Consider the following 24,609-nt stretch of genomic DNA (forward strand, 5'->3'; position numbering starts at 1 on the left):
CAATGTAATAAAGCATTCATGCTTTTTTATTAGTTTTATATTTGTACACGTTTTGAGTAATATTGGCATCATTCTTCTATTTCAGGCAGAGGAAGCACAAAGAAAGCTGAAAAGACAGAACAGAGAAGATACAGGTATTTGTCTTTGAGAGAAGATGGGAGAAGAGGGAAGCACCTATCAAACTGTGTATTGCTCTGACACTTAGACTAACATCCTGTTCTTGGGCTAGCCAGAAATTGTTTGAAAATGTAGCAATTTCCCTTATGTCTCCCTGATTATAGACGAGAATCTGATCCGTCATAGAACCAGCCTTCTGAATGGCTTATTCCTTTGGCTTTTCTGTTACATGCAAGCCATATTGAATGTTACAGCCTGTTACCTGTAATACTGGTTATCAAGCAGCTGTATACCGTCTTGGGTTAAGCTGTTAAACTCTTTGAAAGTCAGACATTTTATATGGGTGTTGCAAATTTTAGAGATGCTGAAATGTCAAACACACAAATTTCCCTTTCAGCACTCCCACCGCCAGCTCTTCCTCCTTTCTGCCCACTTTTTGCAAGTCTGGTTAATATTCTGCAATCTGATGTCATGCTGTGCATTATGGGAACTATACTGCAGTGGGCAGTAGAACACAATGGGTATGCCTGGTCAGAGTCCATGCTGCAAAGGGTATGTTTCCTTATTTAAAATTATGCTTATGCTAAAGGAAGGAATATGTATTTTAGCATTTTAACATGCGTTTATAGATTTGGGTTGTTTACTTGGTATCTAACTTATCCAGAATACTCTGAATGAGAAATAAATGGTGTTTTCTGATATACAAGACTAGGGAAACCCCTCTGCCTCCGATACAATTTGTTTTTAAAAGTGAATGAAGACAGGACTAAATTTCTAATGGGATGCACGTGAGAGGGAAGAATTCTGCTTGAATCAGTTGAAATAGCGTTTATTGTGGTAGAGAACCAGTTTATCTGAGTTGTTGCATATTAAATAAAGCACATTGACTTTTTCTTGACGTTCATTTGCTTATTTTCAGTTTAGGCTAAATCACTTTAGAAAAAATCTAAACTCTAAAAGTACAGAAAATAATTTTCTAAATTGAAAATGTATCAGCTTTGGGAAACTCAACTGAGCTGTTTGTTCCTCACTGTTTATAGTGATCTTTACAAACCTGGAGGGTTACTGGGGATTTTGTTGTCCATGACCGTCATTTTCTGGGGTGTGCAGAGATCAGTGGTGAACTACCATCAAAGGGCTATTCATATTGGTTAGGGTTGTTGGTTTAGTGTCCAAACCCAAACTTTTCAAAAATATTGATGGATTTTTAAGTAACATTTTGCAATGAAACCCCAGCGTTGAAACAGAGTATTAATTTTTTGACATTCAGTCTTATTGAGTGTATATTACCTTTTATAGCTAAGTTTAAATTAACATAAGCAATTCTGTAAAACACAAAAAAAAGTTGAAAATGGACCAATATATCAGTATTCTAAATCACAACAAAAATTGAAGAATGTAGTTACATTTAGGTAATGTGAGAATGCTAGGCTTTGGAATAACTGAATAGAATAAGATTTTATTTTTATTTGTTTGAAACGGAACTAAAACATGCTCAGCCATTTGACTACCTCTGTGGTGTTCTCCAAAATGTGTGATTCGTTTGGGACCTATCACTTGCTCAGAAACTCATGGCACTTTGTATTCCCTGGTGCCGTGCAGTTGGACTGCATCTTTCCCAAGTCAACCACTCTTATCTTGGAAGCACCATGCAAAGGTTGATATGCGGCATCCGGAAGAGGTGGCCCATATCTCATGACACCTTGTTAGATAGATGTAATAGACTGAGGAAAAATTAACTGTTACTTATTAAAACAAATAAAAAAATCTTCAAGACTCAAATCAAGTTTTACCACTTTTTCTGTAGATAATTAGTCTGTTGCATTCCAGTTCTGCTACAGATTTTTCCAGTGATTATCCTTTCCTTACACGGGTTTCAGTGTTGATTCCGGGCATTCAGTAATGCTTTTTGTCTAGAGCATCCTGCCAATTTGTATGGGGTGGCAAAAGTGGTTGATTCAGCATGACAGAGTTCACCACCAAGATTTAAGTATTTCAGCTTTAAAATGCCATTTAGACTATTTTAGTGCCAAATAGGGTAATTTCAATTTTTAAGTTCAAGGAGATTACAGCTGTTTACTGACCTAAAAATTAACATTATTTTAAAATGTGTTTCTAGAGTGTTAGAATAAATTTAGTTTAATAATTTTAACTTTTTGTCAGTTAAATTTTGTATGTAAAAAGGATTTAAGGTGTGCGTCTTGCTTCTGTCCAGAGGCTTGCAATAATAGCAATTGCTAGGGAGAAAGGTAAGAAACACTGACTTCTCACTGACTAGACAGGACAGCAAACAGAAAGATACAAGTGGTATAATGTGGTTTTTATCTGACAAAGTTTCAAGAATTTGTAAACAAACACTGTTACTGCTGTGTAATGTAGCTTTGGAATTATGTATATAGAAATAACTTCAAATGTATTCTCATTATATATTTTTATTGTATGACTTCCTTGTCTCTTAATGAATTGCCCAAACTATATAAAGAGATGCTATGAATTATTTAAGAAAAGAACTAAAATTTATAAATTTTACCTAGGTTTTGCATTTGCTTGGAATGGCACTACAAGAAGAAAAACAACATCTGGAGAATCTCAGTGAGGAGAATGTTGTAACATTTACCTTCACTCAGAAAATATCAAGTATGCCTTTCTTTTCAAATGTATAGCAAATTTTAAATAACTGAAAATGCCAGTATCTCATATTTTGTTCTTCTGAAACAGTATTTGCCAGAAGAGTATATTTGTTCATCCATCAAAATTTTACCAAGTTGACTATACATATGTGCTTTACATATGTGTAGATTCTATGATAGTAGCAATACTAAAGGCCTTTTCTAGAGGAGAAATCCAGAAGTCAAGTAATTCCCAGTAAATGTGATTCTTAATGTCTTTAAGTAGCATCTCAACAAAGATTGCTGTACATGATCAGATGCTGCAATTGTAAAAACTGTACTTGCGTTCTTAAATGGTCTTTTAATCTTGACTCTCCTCTCTATCTTCTGACTAGTGCCTCTAGTTTTGCTAAGACATGAAAGCTGCTAAGACTCTTCCATTTAAAATAGGTGGGAAATAAAATATTGGAAGTTCTACATGGCAGCTCCCAAGATGAAAACAGCCAGGGAGCACATACAGTGCATGTCGTGTAAGAAAATATAGTCAGTGAGCAAGACTTTTAAGACTATTTCCTCTAACTTTTCAGGATTTAGAGGGTATTCATGAAAATGTTTGCAGAGGGGGGAATGAAAGTTACATGTTGTGTCTATTTGTTGAAGGACTTCTTCAGCTGCTGAACATATACAAGTGTTGTTTTTTGGTTTTTGTTGTTTTTAATGTTAGTGAATGATTAGTTTGTCATGTACAGTATAATCAAATGTCATAATTTTTTCTCAGGACCAGGAGAGGCACCCAATAATTCCCCTAGTATACTAGCTATGCTAGAAACACTGCAAAACGCACCTCATCTGGAGGTGCATAAGGACATGATCAGATGGATATTGAAGGTAAATCTATTTTATATAACTGCTGAAAATCATGGAAAGAAGATTTTTTGAAACTTTCCTAATTATATTGTGATGATTTCCTTATTTCCCATGTTGATTTGTTGTACCTACTTTTTTCTTCTTCTGGAATCCAACACTGCACGTTATCTGGCCAGCGTTATAGTATACACAGTTATAGTCACATGTCACAAACAAATTAAGTGGTGGTGTTTTTTTTTCTTACAGACTTTTAATACTATTAAGAAACTAAGAGAAAGCTCTTCTACAAGTCCTGTGGCTGAGACAGAAGGAAATATTATGGAGGAGGTAAAAGCAAGCTGTAACAGTTAGCTGATCTGGAACAGGTCTGGGCTGTGACTAGCAAAGGACTATATTTCTAATTGCAGCTCTAAATCAAAGATGGGAAACATCAGTGATGTCTGAAATTCTGTCTCACAGCTTATAAATCAAACCCGTTTGTTTGAAAGACCTATTGGGAGAGTCCCTGGACTGTTTTTCTTTGCTTCATATATTGTAGTCTCCAAATCTTTTGCAAGTTTACTACTTAGAACTGTTGGTAGTACTGATCACGGCATTTAGTGATTCTACTTTTCCCATAATTTCAGACTCCTTGGGAAATTGTTAAAAGAAATGGTATCTATGTATTTTTACCATGCAGGTCATTCCAGACAATGGAATGTCTGCCAATTTGTTTAGCTCGAGATGACATTCTAGATACTACACAAAGACCTTGGAGCACCATAGTGCTTTTAGGAATACAGCTAGTATGGAGGAAGAGCAGCACTAGAGACGAGACCTGTCACTTACTTATCTTTTTATCTTATGAATGCTCAAAGGGAAGAGAAATACAAAATACAGTTAAAGGTTGAGGGGTAGAGGTACCCTTCTGGATCTGCAGTTCTACCTGGCATTGAACTTGAGCTAAAGAAAAGAGGGCACAAAATAACTTTTTGGTAGACTTTTCTTTTGTCATCTTATGAGATTTTCATTGTTTGGAGGTTAGGACAAGTTACACATAGCAGTAGCTAAAATAAGTTGTCTGTTGCAACAAGATTTTAAAAATGACTGAATGAACAATACAATTTCAGAGTTCACGTGATAAAGACAAAGCTGAAAGGAAGCGAAAAGCTGAGATTGCCAGATTGCGCAGGGAAAAGATCATGGCCCAGATGTCTGAGATGCAACGGCACTTCATTAATGAAAACAAAGAACTCTTTCAGCAAACTTTGGAGGAGCTAGATACTTCAACCTCCGGAGTACATGAAAATAGGTAAAGGAATCTCATTTAAATTTTTTTCCTTTAACTTTTACATGAGATTGTCCTATTGTTACTGCTTAAAAAAGCACTTTTTTTAGTCTTGATGGAAAACTATTCATAAGTTTTTGAGACCAAAAAAGCAGCAGTAAATGAAATGTTTTCCTCCCCCTTTCTGTCAAGATGGGTGGATAAATATTGATTCCTCCCTTATCCTATCCTCATAGTGCTCAACATAAACAGGCAAGTAATTTTTTGTATAAAAATATCCAGTAGATTGTTAATAATACTGAAGAGACTGTGCTATTAAACATAGTAAATTGCAAGTAGCTGATTGTACGTCTGAGGATCTGGAAGAAAATCTGCTTGTAGCTGGAAATATGAATTGAAGCATGCTAATGGTTTTGTGGGGAAGTGGAGAGTGTTTTCAGAATTTATGTCAGGCACTTAAGGGATGGTGATGATGGAGGGTCGCAGATATAGTTTCTGTGTTAAACTGGAGTGGGTAATACTATTGGGAGGGTATGAATTTTTTCTGGAAAATATGTTCTATTTCTGGGGACATAGGAATTATTGTATTTTTGGCATTTCCACAACTTCTTTTTGTCAGAGAGCATTTATCATAAAGCTAGAAAGCTCATTAATCACATTTAAATCATGATCTGATTTGTAATGTTTTTCAAATAATTTGCTCACTAGTATTCTTTGAATATTCTAGCCCTGTAATTTCAGATGCAAAACTCACTGCCTTGGGACCAGAGCAAACTAGAGTAGCTGAACACAGACAGGTTGTTATGTGTATATTGTGTCAGGAGGAACAAGAAGTTAAAGTGGACAGCAGGGCTATGGTCTTGGCAGCATTTATTCAGCGATCAACTGTGTTGTCTAAAAATAGAAACAAAATTACTCCAGACCCTGGTAAGTAGTGTTCATAGTTGTCTTTAATATTAATGAATGTCAGAGTCACTATAACAACCACATGCTTTCTTTTGAGACAGTGGTGTCACCTTCTTATGTTAACTGTATAATTGTGAATGACTTCATTGTAATCAGTGGCAAAACTCCCATGTTTTTAGTGAGGTAGAAATGTGTGTTCTAAATAATGTAAAATCACTGCAAAGCATTATCTAAATGTTCTGCCAGCCACTTATGACAAATTATTTGTAACAGTTAAAAAACCCTTTAAAATCAGAAGTGTTTCTTAAACTACACCCGTAACATTATAGAGGGAGGAGGTGTTGATGTAGTGCTGTAAAAGCACAAGATACACGTTTCCTTCCTCTCAGTTATATGGCCTGGAATGCCTCTTAGCGATAATAAAAAATACTTGGATCTAGGTAACTGTGAAACAGATCACAATGATCAGTGGCAGTTACAAAGGTTTCTCTGGATTCTGTATATGTAAACACAGAGAAAATTTCTGCACTGAATCATTTTGTGCTCTCACTCTGAAGATTAATGTTCTTAGACTCACTGTTTAATGGTACTGAACCACCAAAACTGCAGGTAGATCTTGGGGACTTCTACCAGGGCCCAGAACCTCCAAAAGCTTGGTTTGAAGCCGAAGTACAGTATATACGCTCAAAACAAAATGACATGTAAATGATCTAAACGGTTTAAGTTGTTGTGGAGTAGTAATATGTTTTGTGGAGTAGTAATATGTTTTATGCTTCATCAAATGAGTTATACTTTTGTGATAAAGTTTAATAATGACACAAATGTGGTAACTTATCTGCAGTTAAGTCTTTTGATAAATGTTTATTTCAAAGTTGTCGTGTTTTATTTTAAATACAGAAAAGTATGACCCATTATTCATGCACCCAGATCTGTCATGTGGAACACATACAGGTAGCTGTGGACATATTATGCATGCTCATTGTTGGCAAAGGTAAAAAGCTATATTTAAGTTTTTAGTCCAAATAGCATGTCATGCCATCTGTTTGCTTAATGGCACTGATTTTAATGACAAAATTACTACCATGTAGTAAACTTCAAAAGGAATTTCATGAAGCGATTAAAACAGCTTTCTGTTGGGGGCGGGGGGAGAAGTAGAAATCATTATAATAAATACTGTAAACACGTTCAAAATAATTTTCATTTACTATCTGTCATCTTGGTAAAGAAGAATCCAAAGCCAGACATGGCAGCTTTCATTCCCTTCGGTTGTTTATCCTTATGCATAATCCCCTGTGGTGCACATATATGTGAACACTGAAGCTCAGATTTTTTGGGGTTTTTTGCAGTTCAGTAATAGACATATATCTGCTGCTTCTTGTGCTCTCTACTGAAGTTTTAAATTACAGTGCATCCCTTGCACTCTTAATTCCTCCATCGTGTTTAATTTGAAGTGGAAACATCTGTGACCTAGTTCAAGTTCATCTTCAACATAAACTCAATTTTATCCTTTGTTCTTAGGTGTCTTTTGTAAAACCTTTTGCAGTTATTTTTATTCTTTGATTTTCAGAGGGGGATAAACGTGCTTAGTGCTATGTGGTGCCAATGCCACGTGACAAATGCAAACCATTCAAGCCTCTGACTTCGATTAGGCCCTTGCTTTGGTCCTTGGCATGTCTCCTGAAGTGCCTGATTTCAAATTCTGCCTTGTGTGTGAAGATTGTTAGGAGCTCCCAGAGATTCTGTGGCCATAACCACACGCAGGTTTCATTTGCGGTCTTTGATAATCACTGCTCACTGAAGATGTGTTCTTCGTCTTCTTGTGTAGCTCACGTGCAGTCCTGCGTGGTTGCCATTGAATCCTGGAAACGTCCTTAGATGCCTGTATTCAGACCATTTTTGGGTCATCTTCAGGTACACTCTAAACCATCTCAGAGGCTTCTGGAATAGCAGTTACATTTAGCAAAGCAGTGAATTCAGTTCCTTTTCATATAGGATTCAGAGATCAGCCAGCAGTTTTTCCAGTTGCTGCTCTGTTGTGGCCTGTAATGGAATATGCACATGGATAATGCTCATGGCACCTCCCTTAAAATTTTACGTAAAACTGAAGAATTTTTTTTTTAATCTTTCAACTTTCTCTCTACTTCTTCCCCTTACCCTTTTTTTTCCCTAAATGGAAATTGCTAAAGTTTAGACTTAAACGTGATTTTAACAGCCCAGTTAACTTCAGCACTTTGGGGGATTTTGGCTGCCAAAAACTGGTGATAGCCTGCAGTTAGTAATGCTTTATCAGTCAGAGGGTAGAGCTTTTTCCTTCAGATAATTCTCTTATGTATATCTGGGAAAAGGCAAAAATTCTCTTCATGAGAATTCATGAATTTATATGTTAAAGTAATGTTTTAATAATTTGCCAGTAATATCTTGCTCTTTTCTAAAGGTATTTTGATGCTGTCCAAGCGAAAGAGCAACGAAGACAGCAAAGATTACGAGTACACACAAGTTACGATGTAGAAAATGGTGAATTCCTTTGCCCACTTTGTGAATGTTTAAGCAACACTGTTATTCCACTGCTTCCTCCACCAAGAGTTTTGTTTAACAGGTCTGTTTGTTTTATAAATGTCCTCAATAAATGTAAAAAACAAAATCCCGAACAAGTCACACCCCAAAAACCCCTTTCAAAATGTTCATTATCTTCTGTTTTGATAATCTCAAATGGATTGCCTACCTGCTTATTTTGGTTTATGGACCTTCTTTGGTTATTGTATAGCATGGAATTTAGAGTATGAAAGGACAGTAAAGTGTAGGACCTGCAGGAAAAGAACTGAACATAGAGAAATATGTGGACAGCAGAGAAAGAGCCTGTTGAGAAACAGAACATGGAATGCCTATGAAATACTAATTCTGTATATAGTTTGTTTTTAACTAATGTATGTATTCTGTTTATATGTATTTTTTGGACAGGTTAGACTTTTCAGGCCAACCAAACCTTACTCAGTGGATCAAAACAATATCCCAGCAAATAAAAGCGCTGTATTTACTTCGAGATGAAGACTGTGCAAGTAAGTCTGAAGAAATGTGTGTATTTGTATGTGAAAATGTTATAATACTAATGGAAAAGACCGAGTATTTTGGTTCTACCACAGTGGAGTTGAGAGATGGTGCCGAAGTGGTGAGAACAGCTTGCGATTTCAGTTTCTGGTGATGTGCTCCTGCACCTTTTTATAATGTAAAAATTATGTATAGGTGAATAAACAATGTTTTATTACTTCTTGTTTTTACAGGCAATTCTGGTAATTCAGAAAAAATGGATCAGCTGCAATTACCTGAAGGATTTAGACCAGATTTCAAACCGAAGTATGTATTTACATCTTAATAAATCATTAAAAATTCATCATGAAATGGTAACATGAAAATAGAATGTGACTTCTGTGCTATAAGGTCTCAATAATTAAGGCAAGTATATGAATTTTGCTTTAATTAGAAAAGTTGATCCTATTATTATGATGATATTGAAGTCCAACCCACAAGTAGTAAATAATGCAGTAGAATTTCAGAGGTGGATGTGGTAAGTGGATGTGCAGAGAAGATGCTGCAGTTGTATAAATTTCAACATCAGGATTAAGCTTTGTTTCCCTGTTACTTGTAACTGGATGAAGGATTCATCATTATAGCTCAGCACTACAAGTAAAACATGAAGAAAGACTATGAAATGGAGAGTATGTTAATATGTTATTTCAGCTATTAAGGTGTGTTTGTATTTGAGTCTACCCTTTCTTCCCTTGAGGAGACAGTAATAAAATTCATTACATGGTACAGACATTTGTCTGCCAGCTGCACACAAAAATGCAAGACACCTATCCCAGCTGATGATAGATTTTGCTATCAGTCACACACAATTCTTTTAATTTAGCCTTAACTATATTATCTTTGAAGACTGGATATTCTTAACACTAAAAAATGAGATTGGTTCCAATCAAATAATAAAAAAATAGTTGGGAGTGTATCTGTCACAGAAAAGAGGTTACAGAATTACCAGATCCAAAGAAAGATACTGGAGTTCTCAAATTTTAAAAATCCAGGTGTTCAGCTGTGGGGTGAATGCTCATCATTAAAAGTACTATGCTGCCAGTGGAGAAAATAATGAATTAGTAATATTGTTTTCTTTGTTTCAGGAATCCTTATTCTGAGAGCATAAAAGAGATGTTGACAACTTTTGGTACGGCAACATACAAAGTAGGCTTGAAGGTTCATCCAAATGAAGAAGATCCACGTGTACCTATAATGTGCTGGGGCAGCTGTGCTTACACGATACAGACTATAGGTACCAATGTATTCATTTTGCTCCTTTATATGTGAATTTCAGAATTCAGTTAAATTCCCAGCATTGAAATATTTTTTGTTTTTTTCCGCCCCCCACCAGAACGAATTTTAGCTGATGAAGATAAACCATTATTTGGTCATTTACCTTGTCGACAGGTAAGGATCAAGTAGCAATTCCTCCCTGAATCGGTGGAAAAAGAGGGAATTGTGCTGCTTTAATGCAGAATATCTAAATTTTAAGTTATAGTTATTTGATAGTTTTATTTGCTGGATTCCACTGTTTAGTCAATCAGTATCTGATTATTAATCTATTTAAAAATCAAATTAGCAAAAGTATTATGTTTTTTTTCTATATATGCATAGTTTAGTAAGGCCAGGGTTTCTCATGGTAACAGTCAAAATAAGAATACTGAAGGGAACTTGTATATTTGCATAAACAAAAATATCTGTCATATACTTACACACTCAAACTGCTCCCATAAACTGCAGCTGAGGGGCCTGAAAAGAATGCTGTAAGTTTAAAGACCTTTTCATATTGAGGAACTTCTTTAACTGTGGCAGTGTCTCTTTTTCTTTGTTTTTAAAGGATGACTGCCTTACATCATTAACAAGATTTGCAGCAGCTCACTGGACAGTTTCATCTCTTTCAGCAGTACAGGGTCACTTTTGTACTCTCTTAGCATGTAAGTTCACCACCTTATGCTGCTTTTTACAAAGACACAGATATAGAAAAGTGCTTACAGAGTCATTGTTAGTCTTGATTACAAGAAGATTGTTCTATGTAGTGGGTTTAAGTAATAGGCCAAGAGCTGGTATTTTCACATCTGTACCTATGCGTATTTTGTCATACCGTGGGGAAAAAAGAAGACATTTCTTTTGGTCTGCAGTTGCAACATACATTTCAAGAGAAGCATGGCTATTTTGCTGTGAAGGAGTTCAGTTGATTCTTCCCAGCATTTATATTGCTGCTTTTAGAAAGATACCTAGAGCAAAGGAGAAGGAAGCGTGGTCCTTCACAAAAGAAAAGTGATACACTGGAACTTTAAAGAGGAGGAAATTAAGATTAATATAGTATTGAAAGGAAAGAGGATATTTGCAGAGGTCTGTAATACATCTGCAAACTTCTCTGTCTTTGAAAAGTAGGATCTGTGATAAGACAGGACTTATTATGTAATGTCATATATTAGTTGAGAATTTTAATGAGAACAGCCAAAATGTTCCAAGCTTGAAGCATTGGTAGATAACAGGTGAAAAGTCTGAAGTTCAGCCTAATGCAGTAATTACCCATGAGAGGACTATTCTGAAAGGCTATTATAAAATGGGATAATTTTAATATTTACAATCAGTAGAGCAGGGAAACTTTCAAAAGGCATTTATATGCTGAAATTACTAGTAGAATTGATATCACCTACTTCAGCAAACAGTTGGCAGCTTTATGGCAAAGAACTTAATTGACATCAGTTTGTAGCAGTAATGATTGAGCCATTTTCTATGTGAAGCAGAAGAGAAAATGTTGCTAGCTATTTGACTCGAACTTTGTAGTATACAGTGTTCTGCATGGTTTGGGTTTTCTTGAAAACTTGAATCAATGTTTCTTCAAAGCTCTTCTTCCTTCCAGCTGACAGAAGCAACTGCACTGCTTTTATTTTTATGAAGGAAAAGTGTTTGCTATTTTATTTTTCAAGTCTAGGAATAAGGAAAATTAGCCTTTGATCTGTCAGTATTCTATGAACTATACATAAAGACAACTTATCAAATAAAAGTTTGGTTTTGGAAGTCCCTTGCTCTGGTCACGTTTTTGATAGAAGCATTTTTCACGCTTTTGGGTTGAGTTCTGTGGCTATATGTGTACAAAAGGAAAAGCATTTGAAAACTGAGTGGTGGTGAAATGTTTGCTAATAGAAATAGCTTCAAAATGTCACAGATCTTCAGCTGTTAATTTTTTGGCCAGCAAGGCAGCAATCTTCCACTGAAGTATTTTTATGTTATTATGATGAGACTATTTTTTACTGTAGTAGTGTTTTTAAACTTGGCAGCTTAATGCTTATAGCTGCATTGTATAACTATTCTCATAGCTTCAATTGAAACTCTTGTATTGTAAATCTGATTTTACTGCTTGGAGTAAAGAAGTTTGCAACTGTTCCTTGATTGTTATTTTAAATATGTTTTAACATTTTCAAGACACTTTATTTATGTTTGCTTTTAGATGGAGGTACTTGGAATTTACTAAGTGTGTGAATTTCTGTTGTTAGCTGGAGTGCTTTGGTTAATACTTTATGGTTACTGTGAATACTAGAGATGGAGAGACCAATACCTAGCTCTTTCTTAATTAGACATAAAAAGATGAATTTAAGAGACTCTTTAGTAATGTATTTTTGAGTCCGTAAGGCAAATGAGTTAGTTATGTGAGGCAAATTTAGTGAACCTTGTAAAGTTAAGTGGATTGCAAAAGTTTCCTTCAAACAGCTGTCCAACAGACAACAATTAGTGTTTCTGTTTAGTTGCTAGTGTTTGAGCTTATTTCTGGGTCAGAGCTTGAGATACCGTCTCATTTTTATCTCCCACTGGAAACCTAAGCAATGAAGGGAAGTCACTATGGGAAGAGTGAATGGCAGCACTTACTTTGTTATAGTTTCTTTGGGTTTGTTTCATTTCAGTACAGTATAGTCAGGTAGGCAAGAGTCTTTTCCAATAACGCCGGACAACTCTTGAATTCACACCTTTCTGGCCAAAACAGGTACATTTGTATTTTAAGTACTTTAAGCATATAAACCAAGGAGATGGCTCTCATTTTGTAACTGAAGTACACTGAAAGCTTTTCATATATAAATGTTCAATTAATAAATTTATTTTTCTCTCTAAAATACTCAGCACTGGTGCCTAATGAAAAAAATGGAAATCTTCCTTGCATACTTGATATTGACATGTTTCATTTATTGGTAAGTATTCCATAATATATATTAATAATGTTTTGATGCAGTAGGCACTATAGAAAAACTTAATTGGAAACTTTCTCTTTATTCTGGGTTAGGAACCTTTCAAAATGTTCAGGTTTTTAGTATTTTTTTCACGACTTAATACAATTTAAAGACTTCTTTCGTTTCAAGTACTCTTTTCTATAAATAAAAACGGGGTAAAATGAGGCAGAATGTATACTCTTTGGATGTTTAAAAAAAAACAGAACAAAAAGCCAAAACCAAACCCCCCCAATAAACCACAAACAAAAAATAGGGAAAAAAAAAAAAAACAAACCCCTACAAACAGACCCGTAAAACTCCCTGGTAGTTAATCATTGTTCCCTTAAATAATGGCTGGCTAATTAGCTTCAAAATTAGCCTTATGAGGTGTGCTGCCTTGAAAGGGTATAGTTGCAGCGTGAGCAGAGAAAATGGGACGATTCAAAAAGAAAAGGAATATACCAGCTTTCTTGTTTTCTTTTTCAGGTAAGCTTGGTGCTCTCTTTCCCTGCCATACACTGTCAGGATTTTTCAGGGGTTAGTCTTGGCACTGGAGATCTTCACCTGTTTCATCTTGTCACTATGGCACACATAGTACAAATTTTACTTACCTCATCAACAGGTAATGCCACTTTCTTTCAACTTCTATTGAAATGATTCCTCATATCTGTACTTGGAAAACACTAAGGTGCTATTGGTAAACGTATGCAGTTTACAGTTGCAAAATAAAATTGCTGGTGCTCTCTCTTTCAGCCCATAGAAAGTATTGATAAGTTGTACTTGTGGAAGTTCAGTCTTTCGTCTTTATTGCTTAACACTGGATGATTTTTGGAGCATAGCTTGTCATGAATCCTAGCTTTCCAGCTAATGTAGCAGTGCCTGGAAGTGTTTATTGCAGAGACTTGGCTTAGGCATTGCAGGATGAATAAGTTGCAGTTAGCAAAGTAAGGAATCAATGTGTCTTCTGGCAAGAGGAACTGTGTAAGGTGTAGTATGCCAAAAGCGAAGAACTCCAAGCAATTATATTAAGAAACCCAACCAATCGAACAAGTAAACCAACACCTCACTGGAGTTGACAATAGCATAAACTTACCACATAAGATGTGCAGCAGAAAGCTTTTTTCCAGTACATCGTATTCCAGTACAATGGAATGTTTCACTTAGTTTTAGCCTTTTTCTCAAAACTTGAAAAATTACATTCTTGCTGTATAAACATGTATATATGAAGTAACTTGCTTATCATTTCTTTCTTCTTCAGAAGAGAATGGCATGGATCAAGAAAACACTAACAGTGAAGAGGAAGTAGCTGTGCTTACACTGTATAAATTTCTTTGCCAGTGTACAGGAAGGTAAAACTGTGATCTTTTGATAAAATTTTATAATATTTTCTCCCTCCCGGACTAAACACTAACTACTGACTAAATTCCATATACTAATGCTGTCGAAGATGAGACTTTTAACTTGGGAACTCTTGCATCTTGTTTCTTATCCACTACTATTAGATTCACTTTTCAAGTAACTATACCTATAAATTCCTCTGTGCTCATGAAGATGCCTGCTCATGAAGATTATGCTCTGGAGCATTTTTTTAGTCAGTTTGCAGATGTGTCAAATCTGGAATTGGCAGTGTCTGAGTACAGAAAACTTGTTAGGATCTGAAATGTCTAAGCAAAATTTTCCTTAATTTACTGTCCCAGTTGGTGACATTTTTATGAATCTCTATTTTGTTGTTTTCCTTGGAGTTAGCTTTGAAATAAACACTTTGCATAATGCTTGTTTCAACTGAAGTCAGTAATTTAATATGAAATATGACTGAAGGCTTACTAAATATAGTTCTCAAACTGAAATTATTAAATAAAAGCAAACTTCTTTTCATTGTATTCTCTTAAGTGCCTTGAAAGAAATTTCCTCAGGCTGGCACCTGTGGAGGAATCTAAAAGCTGGAATCATGCCTTTCCTGAGATGTTCTGCTTTGTTTTTCCATTACTTAAATGGAGTCCCAGCACCCTCAGAAGTTCAAGGTACTGTCTGCTTTGTATTAAATCAGCTTTTCAAGACATAAACATTTAGGGACAAAACAAATTACATTTAAACTCTCTTTTCTGCATAAGCTGATTGAATCAATGTGGGCTTGTTACCAGTGTTACCAGAACGATACGTGCATAATGAAAAAGGCAAAAAAAAAATTTGTTTCCATTTTAAAAATGTATTTTTAACATAGAGGCAAATGCTGTTCTAGATTACTTAAAACCAAAATTGATGCTCTTCTGTTAAAAAGTGAAATTTTGATTATTTCAAATCTCCTATTGATTACTGGTTTCAAATGAGACCTGCTTTTGCTTGCATTGATTTCATTTGAATGAGCATCCACTAATAATTAATATCTCTCTGTAAATACACTATGTTACATCACACTCCAAATAATCAATGTTAGTAACATACTTTACTGTCCTCCACATGGTTTATGTAGGGATAGAATGCAAATCTGACAATATTAATAATAAGTAGGTTCACACTGCTTTAGGATTGCCATGTTTAAAACAAAGTCTGATACTTGATGCTGAGCTGACATGAGAACAGCGGTTGTCTCTTGTCATGGGTATCTTCGTGATTTGGTAGTTGTTGTAGAATGTTTCCTTGACATGTAGCTGCTGACAAATTGTGTTTAAAATGTAGATTTCCCCCCCCCCCCCATTTAACAATTGCCATACTTAAGCATTTCGGCTAAAAGAAAAGAAACCTCTATTCCTGAACTTTGATTTTCTGTAACAAGGTTTCTCAAGTTCATAGTCTGGACCAGTAGTGACCACTTGAGTTCTTTGTTACGGATACTCTAAAGATGAGGTACGAAGTGCAGATGTACTTCCAGGCAGTAGGTCCATGGGCTTTAGAGAGTTGGTTGTAGGAGAGGGGAAGAGGAAGGCTTTGCTTCACTTTTTTTACAATCCTCAAGTCCCAGGTGCTCAGATGGCCCTGCAGATCCCCACCACCAAGGGATGTCCTGACAGTGGCCATGGCACTGGGTGTTTTGCTTTCCCTTCCCACTCCCCCGCCCCAGGACCCACTGATCCCACAACTGGTCTGTATTGTTCTTCTCTGGTGTTTTACTGGGGGTTGCGAAATGGCAATCACTTGGGCATGAGAGGGAAGTGAGCACAGCTTTTATTGTAATTCTCTTCACTCCTTTATTCAGGAGCAAAAGAGGCTGTGCCACAGAAGAGGTACTGGTACTCTTTGTCCTGAAAGTTGGGAGAGCAGAGGCCCAGGGAGTCAAACCAATAGACTAGTATGAATATGGCAATCTGGCAGCTGTGTCCTACAGATTTTAGTAGAGTTTGGCATTGCAGGCATTTGCAATTTCTGTATTTCGGAGGCTGTGGTATACTGCCTGTTGCTGACCACCCGTCTCCGGTTTGTGTCACGGACTCCAAGGAGCACAAAGTAGGCATTTAATGGGCGACATTAAAACAAAGACATACTAAGTTGTAAAAGCCATTGAACTTTCTGTTATGGTTCCTGTATGGCTAGGCTTGAAACATGCTTAGGGGGGGAGTTTGGGGAAAGTTGCTTTTCATTACTGGCAGTTTTCCAGCATAGCTGTCTGCTGCCTTTACTAGCACTTTCATACTTCATACTGCATTTTGGGTGTGGGAAAACACAGTTTGGAAAAAAAAAAAAGGATAGCTGTCCCATTATTTAGAGCTGTATTTCATTTATTGTAGATAATGTCATTTAAAAAAATGTAATTATGAGAATTGTATTTTTTTTTAACAGTAAATGGAGCAAACCAGTTTGAACACTTATGTAGCTATCTTTCCTTGCCAAACAACCTCACTTGCCTTTTTCAAGAAAATAGTGAGATTCTGAACACGTTAATAGAAAGGTAAGTCGTGTTTTTATGCTTAGTTTAAATATAATAAAGAATCCTGCGCAAGATAGTAATATAAGTATTCTCCCAGGAGTGCATATATGGAAGTGAATCATAGACTTTGAAAAGCATTTGTGAAAGAAGTGATTTGAAAGAAATTATTTTGGTTGTAGAGAGTATTGAATAGATGTACTGTGGATTTTTTGCTTATTTGTTTTTGGAAAGTATCATCCATTGAAGTTAAAAGCCAATTTTTTTCTTTCTTGTAGTTGGTGCAGTAACAATGAAGTAAAAAGATATCTGGAAGGCAAGAGACATGCTATCAGGTAAACATGGAGAAATTTTTAGCAGAGACGGGAGAAACTTTAATGTTGCAGTTTTCTCCAAGTATTTTTTCTAAAGGGTGTTTATAATAACATAGTATCAGTTCTGCTTTATTGAATGACAAAGATATTAGTGGATAAGTAAAGACATTTTTGGAATTTTGTAAGAAAACTGAAATGTTGCTTAAATAAGTAGATTTTAAAGACAAAGTTAAATATTACAGTTTTATTTAGACTGATCTGCAGTAATCAGAGGCCGTAACATTTCTTCTCATGTTTCCTATAGTAGATTTTTACCTTCTGATTCAAAAGATATGCTGTTGCTAAAAGACATGTATAACCTCTGTTTAAAAATACTAGGCATTGAAGAGCTTCTTAAATTATCTTTTTAAAGAATCCAAATTCTTCAGTGAAATCAACACCAAGTCAGTTGCTATAAAGAAAATTTGCTTTTCGTACATTTCTACTTGCTAAGCAATTATTTTGAATTCAGAACGCATTTAATACTTAGTGGGCGTAGGAAAGCATTTGGGGTGTTTTTCTTTTTGAAGGCTGGGTAAAAATAGTGGTTATCAATTATCCAAATAATTAGAAATGAATATGAGGTTCACAGTGCTGTCATTAAAAACATATCCCTGCATTTTAATCTCCTGTGCTAAATACTTAAAGTCAATCTTTCAACATTGTACATACAATAAGGCTAAGTGACAAAAACAAAAAATTAATCACTTCATCTGTTAAATACCAGGCTATTAACAGAATTTCTTATACAGTAAGAATACTCTGATTGCATAATTGATTTTGTTACGTGTGATTGTTGCAATTTTCTTCCATGTGTTCCTTTTGCTGATTCTTAACTGCTCTTCACAAGATTGTGTCTAACTTGACAGTGATTTTTTTTCTCTCAGCATGTTTTTGTACATTGCTTCTGTTACAAACCTCTATTTACATTTCACAGTCTCATTTCTGTTATTCCTAGAGTTGAAGATTATTAAAATTTAGTGTATAGTATCTGCAAAAAAATTAACTTTTAACTGTTATTTCTGAAGATATAAATATTTAATATTAAATAGGTCCTTTTCATTGCATGAATATTTCATTCTCTTCAGGATGCAAGTTCTCTGAACTTGAGAGTCAGACTATTTTACATTCAGTATTAGTGACAAAAGAAAAATACAAAGCAAACCGATAAGGGAACAGAACAAATATTCAGTTAAACCTGTAGTGACATCATCATGAGATTTTTGCGAAAAGCATACGTGACATGTATTTCTCTGACTTTCTGCCTGTGCGTTTTCTCAAACTCATAAAAAATATGATGAAGAAAACTGGAGGTGGTCTAGTTGAGAGATGTGGAGATTCCTTTTTTATGTGCTACCATTTTACTCTATGAATGGCAGAGAAGAGGAAAACTTTAAAAATTTAATTATTCACAGATGCTGTTTAGATGAGTCAGGAAAACATGAATGAGTTTGAAATCACTGTGTGTTATTCATTGAAATATGAGTGGTTAATTTGATTGCTTTATTCTAGCTATGCAAGAGAATCCAACAAGCTAATAGACCTTCCGGACGACTACAGCTGCCTCATTAACCAAGCATCCAATTTCTCGTAAGTTGTATGCAATTATAGTGAGGACCTCTAAAGTCTTCTGCTCCTTTTGATGAACTGGGAAGCCTCTAACCTGAAAGCCTCAGAAAGTTGTTTATAGAATCATAAACTTAATGGCACGTATTGATTGTCAGCTCTTCCAGCAAAACTGCCATGTATTTCAGTGAAATAGAAATTGCAAAGATCTGTATAACTGTTAACTGTATAAATGTTCAAAAGTACTTTTGAATCTTTTTACCATCTATGGTTAATACATACAATGGATTTTTTTTTTTTTGCTTAACCAAAAGGTGTCCGAAATCAGGTGGTGATAAAAGCAGAGCCCCAACGTTGTGCCTTGTGTGTGGGACCATGCTATGTTCTCAGAGTTACTGTTGTCAGACTGAATTAGAAGGAGAAGATGTTGGAGCCTGTACTGCACATACGTACACGTGTGGTTCTGGTGTGGGCATATTCCTTAGGTAAGGAACTGAACACCTCTACTTATATTGCTAGGTTAGATGGTGTGCGTAGACATGAAATGAATAGTTCTGTAAGTGTGATTGCAGGGGTGGTTTGTAAAGGTAGTGGTTTGTTAATAACAGGATTGCCTAAAAACTAGAGTGTATTCATCTTCCTTATACTTTGGTATAAGGTTCAGAGGTTGTATCATAGAAAATTTGAATTTCATTTTAAAGTCAATTTGTTTTCTCTGTGCGTTTATTTCCACTCCAGTATTACAAAACAGTGAAGGTAAATACCTTGATTATTTTGTTGCTGCTGCTGTGGAAAACATGAAAACTCATTTTAGTTGTCTTCTTGCATACAAGGAAAGGTTAGATAATGTCTGTTTTCACTTTGGCAAAGATTAGTGAGAAGTGAATTTGTTTTATTTTGCTTGTTGTGGTTGTGTCAAGTATTTTACACAGACTGCAAATAATATGACATGAAACTACATTGTTTTTAACTGCTACCAAAGAGTTATAACAGGAAGAGAGTAAGATCTTTAGTTTAGGAAAAAAAAGTACCTTTAGAAATCTGTACATGCAGATTATACAGAATGAAAGTAGGTGAGAATTGGAAAAGCAGTGTCTAAGAAAATATGAGAAACCATTCACCTAAAAATCAATACCTAAAATCTTCTCTGTGTTTCTCTCTAGAGTACGAGAATGTCAGGTGCTATTTTTAGCTGGAAAAACAAAGGGCTGCTTTTATCCTCCTCCTTATCTCGATGACTATGGAGAGACAGACCAGGGACTCAGGTAAATATTTAAAAAATATATCTTGTAAAGACAGGAATTCTAAAACTGTCTGGTTTGTAAAATACACTTTCTATGTTACCTTTTTATTTTAATTATATACATAATATTGTATTTTGACATTGCTGCTGCATGTAATATCTTCAAACATTTTAATGCTAATATGTGTTTTTAGGTTAAAAATATTTAATGGAGGATCTTTCCCAGGTTGTAAACAGTTGTCTTGAGGTGTAAAAACTTCAATCTTTTTAGCATCTGTGAAGTTGCCTAGAAACTAAGGCTGAAAATTTTATTTGTATATAGTGCATTTATTTGTATAATCTGTGTTAATGTAATACCAAGTGAAAATACTATGACATTATTTTATTTAATGTGGTAGTTCTTTGTCTTAACTCCTGTCTCTGCTTCCTATGAGAATAGTTTGGGGACTTGATATTGTTAATGCTTGCTACTTGTGAAACTGGTCAAAATCATAGACTATGAACTGGTTCCGCATGGAAAGATTGCTGAAAACCTATGTTCAGACTTCTGTGGACTGTACATGAGATTCCCAAAGGCTGGAGGGAACCGTTGAGCAGTAAGGGTGGGGGCCAGACAAGGTAGCACTCCAGTTTCCAAATATCTGTTGGTCTGTTCTGACAAGAGAAAAATGTTAAAGGGTTATCTAAATATTTTAATATTTTAAAGGGTTATCTAATATTTAATATGTCACACCTGAGTGTTTGTGCTTATTTGCAGTGTTTTATCGTTCCTGATAAGTATTATCTCCTTTTCAGACGCGGGAATCCCTTACACCTGTGCAAAGAACGATTTAAAAAGATTCAAAAACTCTGGCAGCAGCACAGTATCACAGAGGAAATTGGACATGCACAAGAAGCAAATCAAACACTAGTTGGCATTGATTGGCAGCATTTATAATGGTTATCTACTGAAGACTGGAACTTTATTAAGATTTTTGTAACTCAGTAAGCTTTTCAAAGGAGGGATTAGGAAAAAAAGTCTGAGGAAAAAAAAAAAACAAGACCAGTCCTGTTATTTAATCTTTGTTTTACAATGTATTTCATAAAGATACCAGTTAACATTAATCAAGTAAACTTCTTTCTATGTAAGCAAGTTTTATTAGTCATATAATTTGCACTGTGCTTCCTTCACAGAAATGTCTTGGGTTATAAACCTGGGCAAATGAACTTGAGTTTCTGATAAAAAAAGAATGACTCTTTTTGGAAGTCTGACTATGATTTTTCTTATAAACTGCAAGAGAAAAAGACTGCTGAAACAGAAACTAGATAGAGCACAATTACAGATTGTGTTTTGCCCCTTGCTAGTAATCTGAGCCGGTTTATTTATTATTCTGCATTTTAATACTTAAGCTGTGTGTACATGCAATGGAATGAAGTAAGGAAGCAAATAATGTAGCAAAAGGATGTTTCTGTCTGCATCAGTGGATAATTCACTCTTTCACTTGGTGTATCTAAAATGATTTTGTCATTTGTACTCTTGCAGCTTTCTTGCTTCCAGTGGTTTTTTAACTAAAAAAACCTAACACTAGCTTTACAAGTAAAATAATTTAATTTAAAGCTTTTTCCAGAGCATTGCACTCCTTAGAATTATGTAGTTTGTAATTTGAATTTAGCTGGGAAACCCTTTCACTTTCAATTATGTGATTGGTTATTGGTATTCAAGGGTTGACATTGTGCTTTAGAAGATATTTTAAGATAATGACAATACGTAAAACGTCATGAAAGCTAATTTTATGTTAATTTGCAGAAGCACAGAGGGTATTTTCTTCATTTTTGTTAACAGTCAACTTTTAAGGTGCAAATCCCATCTCCTTTTTGTTGCAGATGAACTAAATGGTTTCCTCTGGCTTTGAAGGGCCACAATCACACTGCCCACATTTTTGCATCTATTCTTTTTTTTTTTTTTTTTTCTGTTGTCCCATCAAGTATATTTACTTTTTGGCTTGATTTAAAGCTCTGTAAAGATGTTTGCATATAGTATATTTTATAAATATATTCTATAACTGCGCAGATTTGCACTTGATACGAGGGTGCCTGAAGGCAGTGAGTTTTCTAGTTGTATGTAATTAGACCGCCAAGATGTCTCTAAAAAGTGACATTATGCTTACTGATTTAAAATAAAATCCATTACCTTTATCTCTCTATCTTCTGACAAATTAGTAAGATCTTAATTTACATAGTTCTGTTTCCTTAATAATCTGTGGTTCTTTTAGTTAAGTCTTACTTTCTGACTACGTCTTCAGCCCAGATAAGCAATCCCTTTACTGTCTGCCGTGTCTTCAGTTACACTTGGTCTGACTGAATTGTTTCTATTTTTACAGATTTAAAGCTTCAGATAAATTTTGTATATTCATGGTGTACAGGACAATTTTTCAAACATTCAGTAACAGTATTGAGTGAAGATGTGAAGTATGAAATAAAGAAACTTGGCCAATGTTGATTTCCTTTTCTTAAAAACAGTACAGACTACTCTTGTCTCTGCTACCAGTTGTAGATCGAATCATTTATATATTGCTATCGCTTTTTACAAAGAGACATGCAGAAGTTGTAGGAAAAAATGACATTAATGCTTCATCTCTACCTTCCCCTGGTTACATCCCCCTCTGCCTTCCCTCTGTCTTACGCTGGTTGATATATCAACAATTTTCTGTGCATGGTACTTAGAAATCACACTTTTCTGGTGACGTTACTATTCCTTTGCAGAGAGTCTTGCTTCTTAAGCTGTGTGCCACAGTTTCAAATAATGTGTAACTGCATTGAAAAACACTCTTTTCCTGTAAGCATAATATTAAAAAGATAATTGATGATACTGACAGATTTCTCTGTGCAAAGCAAAATATTGACAGCAAGAAGGATTTTTTTCCTCTGGGATCAGAGTCGGAGACTGCGAGGTTGAGTAGGTTGGTAAAATTATGACCACAAATAATTGCAAAGTACACGATTTATCTTTTTTTTTTTTTTTGCAATTTAGTAATTCTTTACTCAAGAATTCTATTCTCTGATTTGTTTTGCATGTATTTATATTAATGTAGAAATATTTATATATACCATTGTTTCAGTATCAGGGAAATAATATCTGTAATAAATTGGCTATAACTTTAATATTTATGGATTATGTGTACAATCTGGAATGAACTATGTGTTTGGGGGGAGGAAAAAACCCAGCAACAAAAAACCACAAAATCCCCAAACCTGAAACCATCATAATAGAATACAAAACAAAGCTGAAAGCATCAAGTAAATGCTTTTGGTGTTGACATTCAATAAGTACTTTTTAAATGTTGTTTTTAGAATTTTGCTGAGCTTGTTCCTTCAAGTGTGTCGCCTTGTTAATCACAAGCTAAGAGAAATACCTGGATGTGCAACATCTGCAATTCCCCGGCTGTAAATGTAAGATGATTATATTATTAATGTCATTTGCTTCAGTCAGCTAAACCTTTCTTGACCTCTACCAAAAAGTCTAATCGTCTTTTTAAAGGATTGTAAATTGCATTTTATAAAGGGATGAGGGTTGAGGTTCACATCAGTAATGTTTTTTACTCTGTTCATACTTCAAGACAACACTTCGTACTCCCCCCAGTCTTCCATAGGAGGCTATTCCTTACTCTGGTGGAAGTACATAACCAAAGTAACACCTGATGCCTTCTGACTTGTGCCAAGAGCCAGTGCTCCCCACAGCTCTCTAACTACTTCATCTGTAACGTTATTGGGAATTTGTTGGCTGAGATTTAAGCGCTTGTGGATTCTCAGCCTATTTACATCTTCACCTCTCGCCCAGTTCCCTACAGCTTCCTTCTGTGTCCCTCAAACTAGTCTTCATGCTGATGACTAAGCAAGTAAAATTCGGGCCTCGTTTCCCACTCTAGCATTGGGAACAACCTGGACTGAAGGGTTCCATGTGTTGCTGCACTATATGGTTAACTTCTTTTATTGGGACAGTGGACATTGCACGTGCAGCCGCACAGACCCTTTTCTGTCCTTTTGTGTTTGACATGAAGCCCTACCAGCTCTCGCGCTCCGGCCCTGGCATCTCGTTTTAAGTGCATCTCATTTTATGCTAAATGAGTTGGTGTTTTGTTTAGAAGTTCCATCATTGTGATAATTTTCTTTATGACCTGAATGTGTAGAGGAGAAGCTGGATGCTCGACCTACTGTGCAAGTACCTGCAGCACAAAATCCCAGCCGTTTTCCTTTCTGGAAGATTAAATTGCACGAGGGGAGTTGCATCTCAAATCTCTTCGCAGTAGAGTCCTGTTGTGATCAACTGAGTATGCAGTCTGCCTCCCTTCTGCCCTGGACTCTCCTTCTCTGCTCCTTTCTAGGAATTGCCCTTGGCAAGATGTAGTGGCTCTGTATGTCCGTTCCACTCTTGAGATTATTGATTATATAAGTCAAATATGGCAGTATTAAACAGTTTTGGCTTTAATATGAGCCCCTGGGGAATGCCAGTTGTAACTGGTTGGTTTCCAACTGTTCATTGCTGCTGTCTGAACCTGAAAATCCAGCCGT

At 35.5% G+C, this 24,609-nt stretch overlaps 1 protein-coding gene across 6 annotated transcripts in view; it reads left to right on the top strand.

The window, feature by feature from the left end:
• Window positions 1–22,535, top strand: part of UBR2 (ubiquitin protein ligase E3 component n-recognin 2) — a 62,841-nt gene extending 40,306 nt beyond the window's left edge. For 2 of the 6 annotated variants that reach the window (XM_050893373.1, XM_050893370.1), the window contains exons 24-47: window positions 86–134; window positions 515–669; window positions 2,652–2,754; window positions 3,505–3,614; window positions 3,840–3,920; window positions 4,703–4,884; window positions 5,588–5,787; window positions 6,664–6,757; window positions 8,201–8,362; window positions 8,725–8,822; window positions 9,045–9,117; window positions 9,936–10,084; window positions 10,184–10,239; window positions 10,670–10,766; window positions 12,955–13,022; window positions 13,527–13,662; window positions 14,299–14,389; window positions 14,931–15,061; window positions 16,815–16,923; window positions 17,178–17,234; window positions 18,765–18,842; window positions 19,133–19,303; window positions 19,982–20,083; window positions 20,857–22,535. In XM_050893373.1, the coding sequence (XP_050749330.1) occupies window positions 86–134; window positions 515–669; window positions 2,652–2,754; window positions 3,505–3,614; window positions 3,840–3,920; window positions 4,703–4,884; window positions 5,588–5,787; window positions 6,664–6,757; window positions 8,201–8,362; window positions 8,725–8,822; window positions 9,045–9,117; window positions 9,936–10,084; window positions 10,184–10,239; window positions 10,670–10,766; window positions 12,955–13,022; window positions 13,527–13,662; window positions 14,299–14,389; window positions 14,931–15,061; window positions 16,815–16,923; window positions 17,178–17,234; window positions 18,765–18,842; window positions 19,133–19,303; window positions 19,982–20,083; window positions 20,857–20,998 (2,694 nt within the window). In that variant the 3' untranslated portion in view covers window positions 20,999–22,535. Of the gene's footprint in view, window positions 1–85; window positions 135–514; window positions 670–2,651; window positions 2,755–3,504; window positions 3,615–3,839; window positions 3,921–4,702; window positions 4,885–5,587; window positions 5,788–6,663; window positions 6,758–8,200; window positions 8,371–8,724; window positions 8,823–9,044; window positions 9,118–9,935; window positions 10,085–10,183; window positions 10,240–10,669; window positions 10,767–12,954; window positions 13,023–13,526; window positions 13,663–14,298; window positions 14,390–14,930; window positions 15,062–16,814; window positions 16,924–17,177; window positions 17,235–18,764; window positions 18,843–19,132; window positions 19,304–19,981; window positions 20,084–20,856 lie in introns of those variants that run through there. The other 4 variants (XM_050893375.1, XM_050893372.1, XM_050893374.1 and 1 more) reach the window with 3 other exon arrangements.
• The last annotated feature ends 2,074 nt before the right edge of the window (window positions 22,536–24,609 follow it).

The sequence above is a fragment of the Gymnogyps californianus genome, chromosome 3, assembly GCF_018139145.2.
Source record: "Gymnogyps californianus isolate 813 chromosome 3, ASM1813914v2, whole genome shotgun sequence".
NCBI classification, from domain to species: domain Eukaryota; kingdom Metazoa; phylum Chordata; class Aves; order Accipitriformes; family Cathartidae; genus Gymnogyps; species Gymnogyps californianus.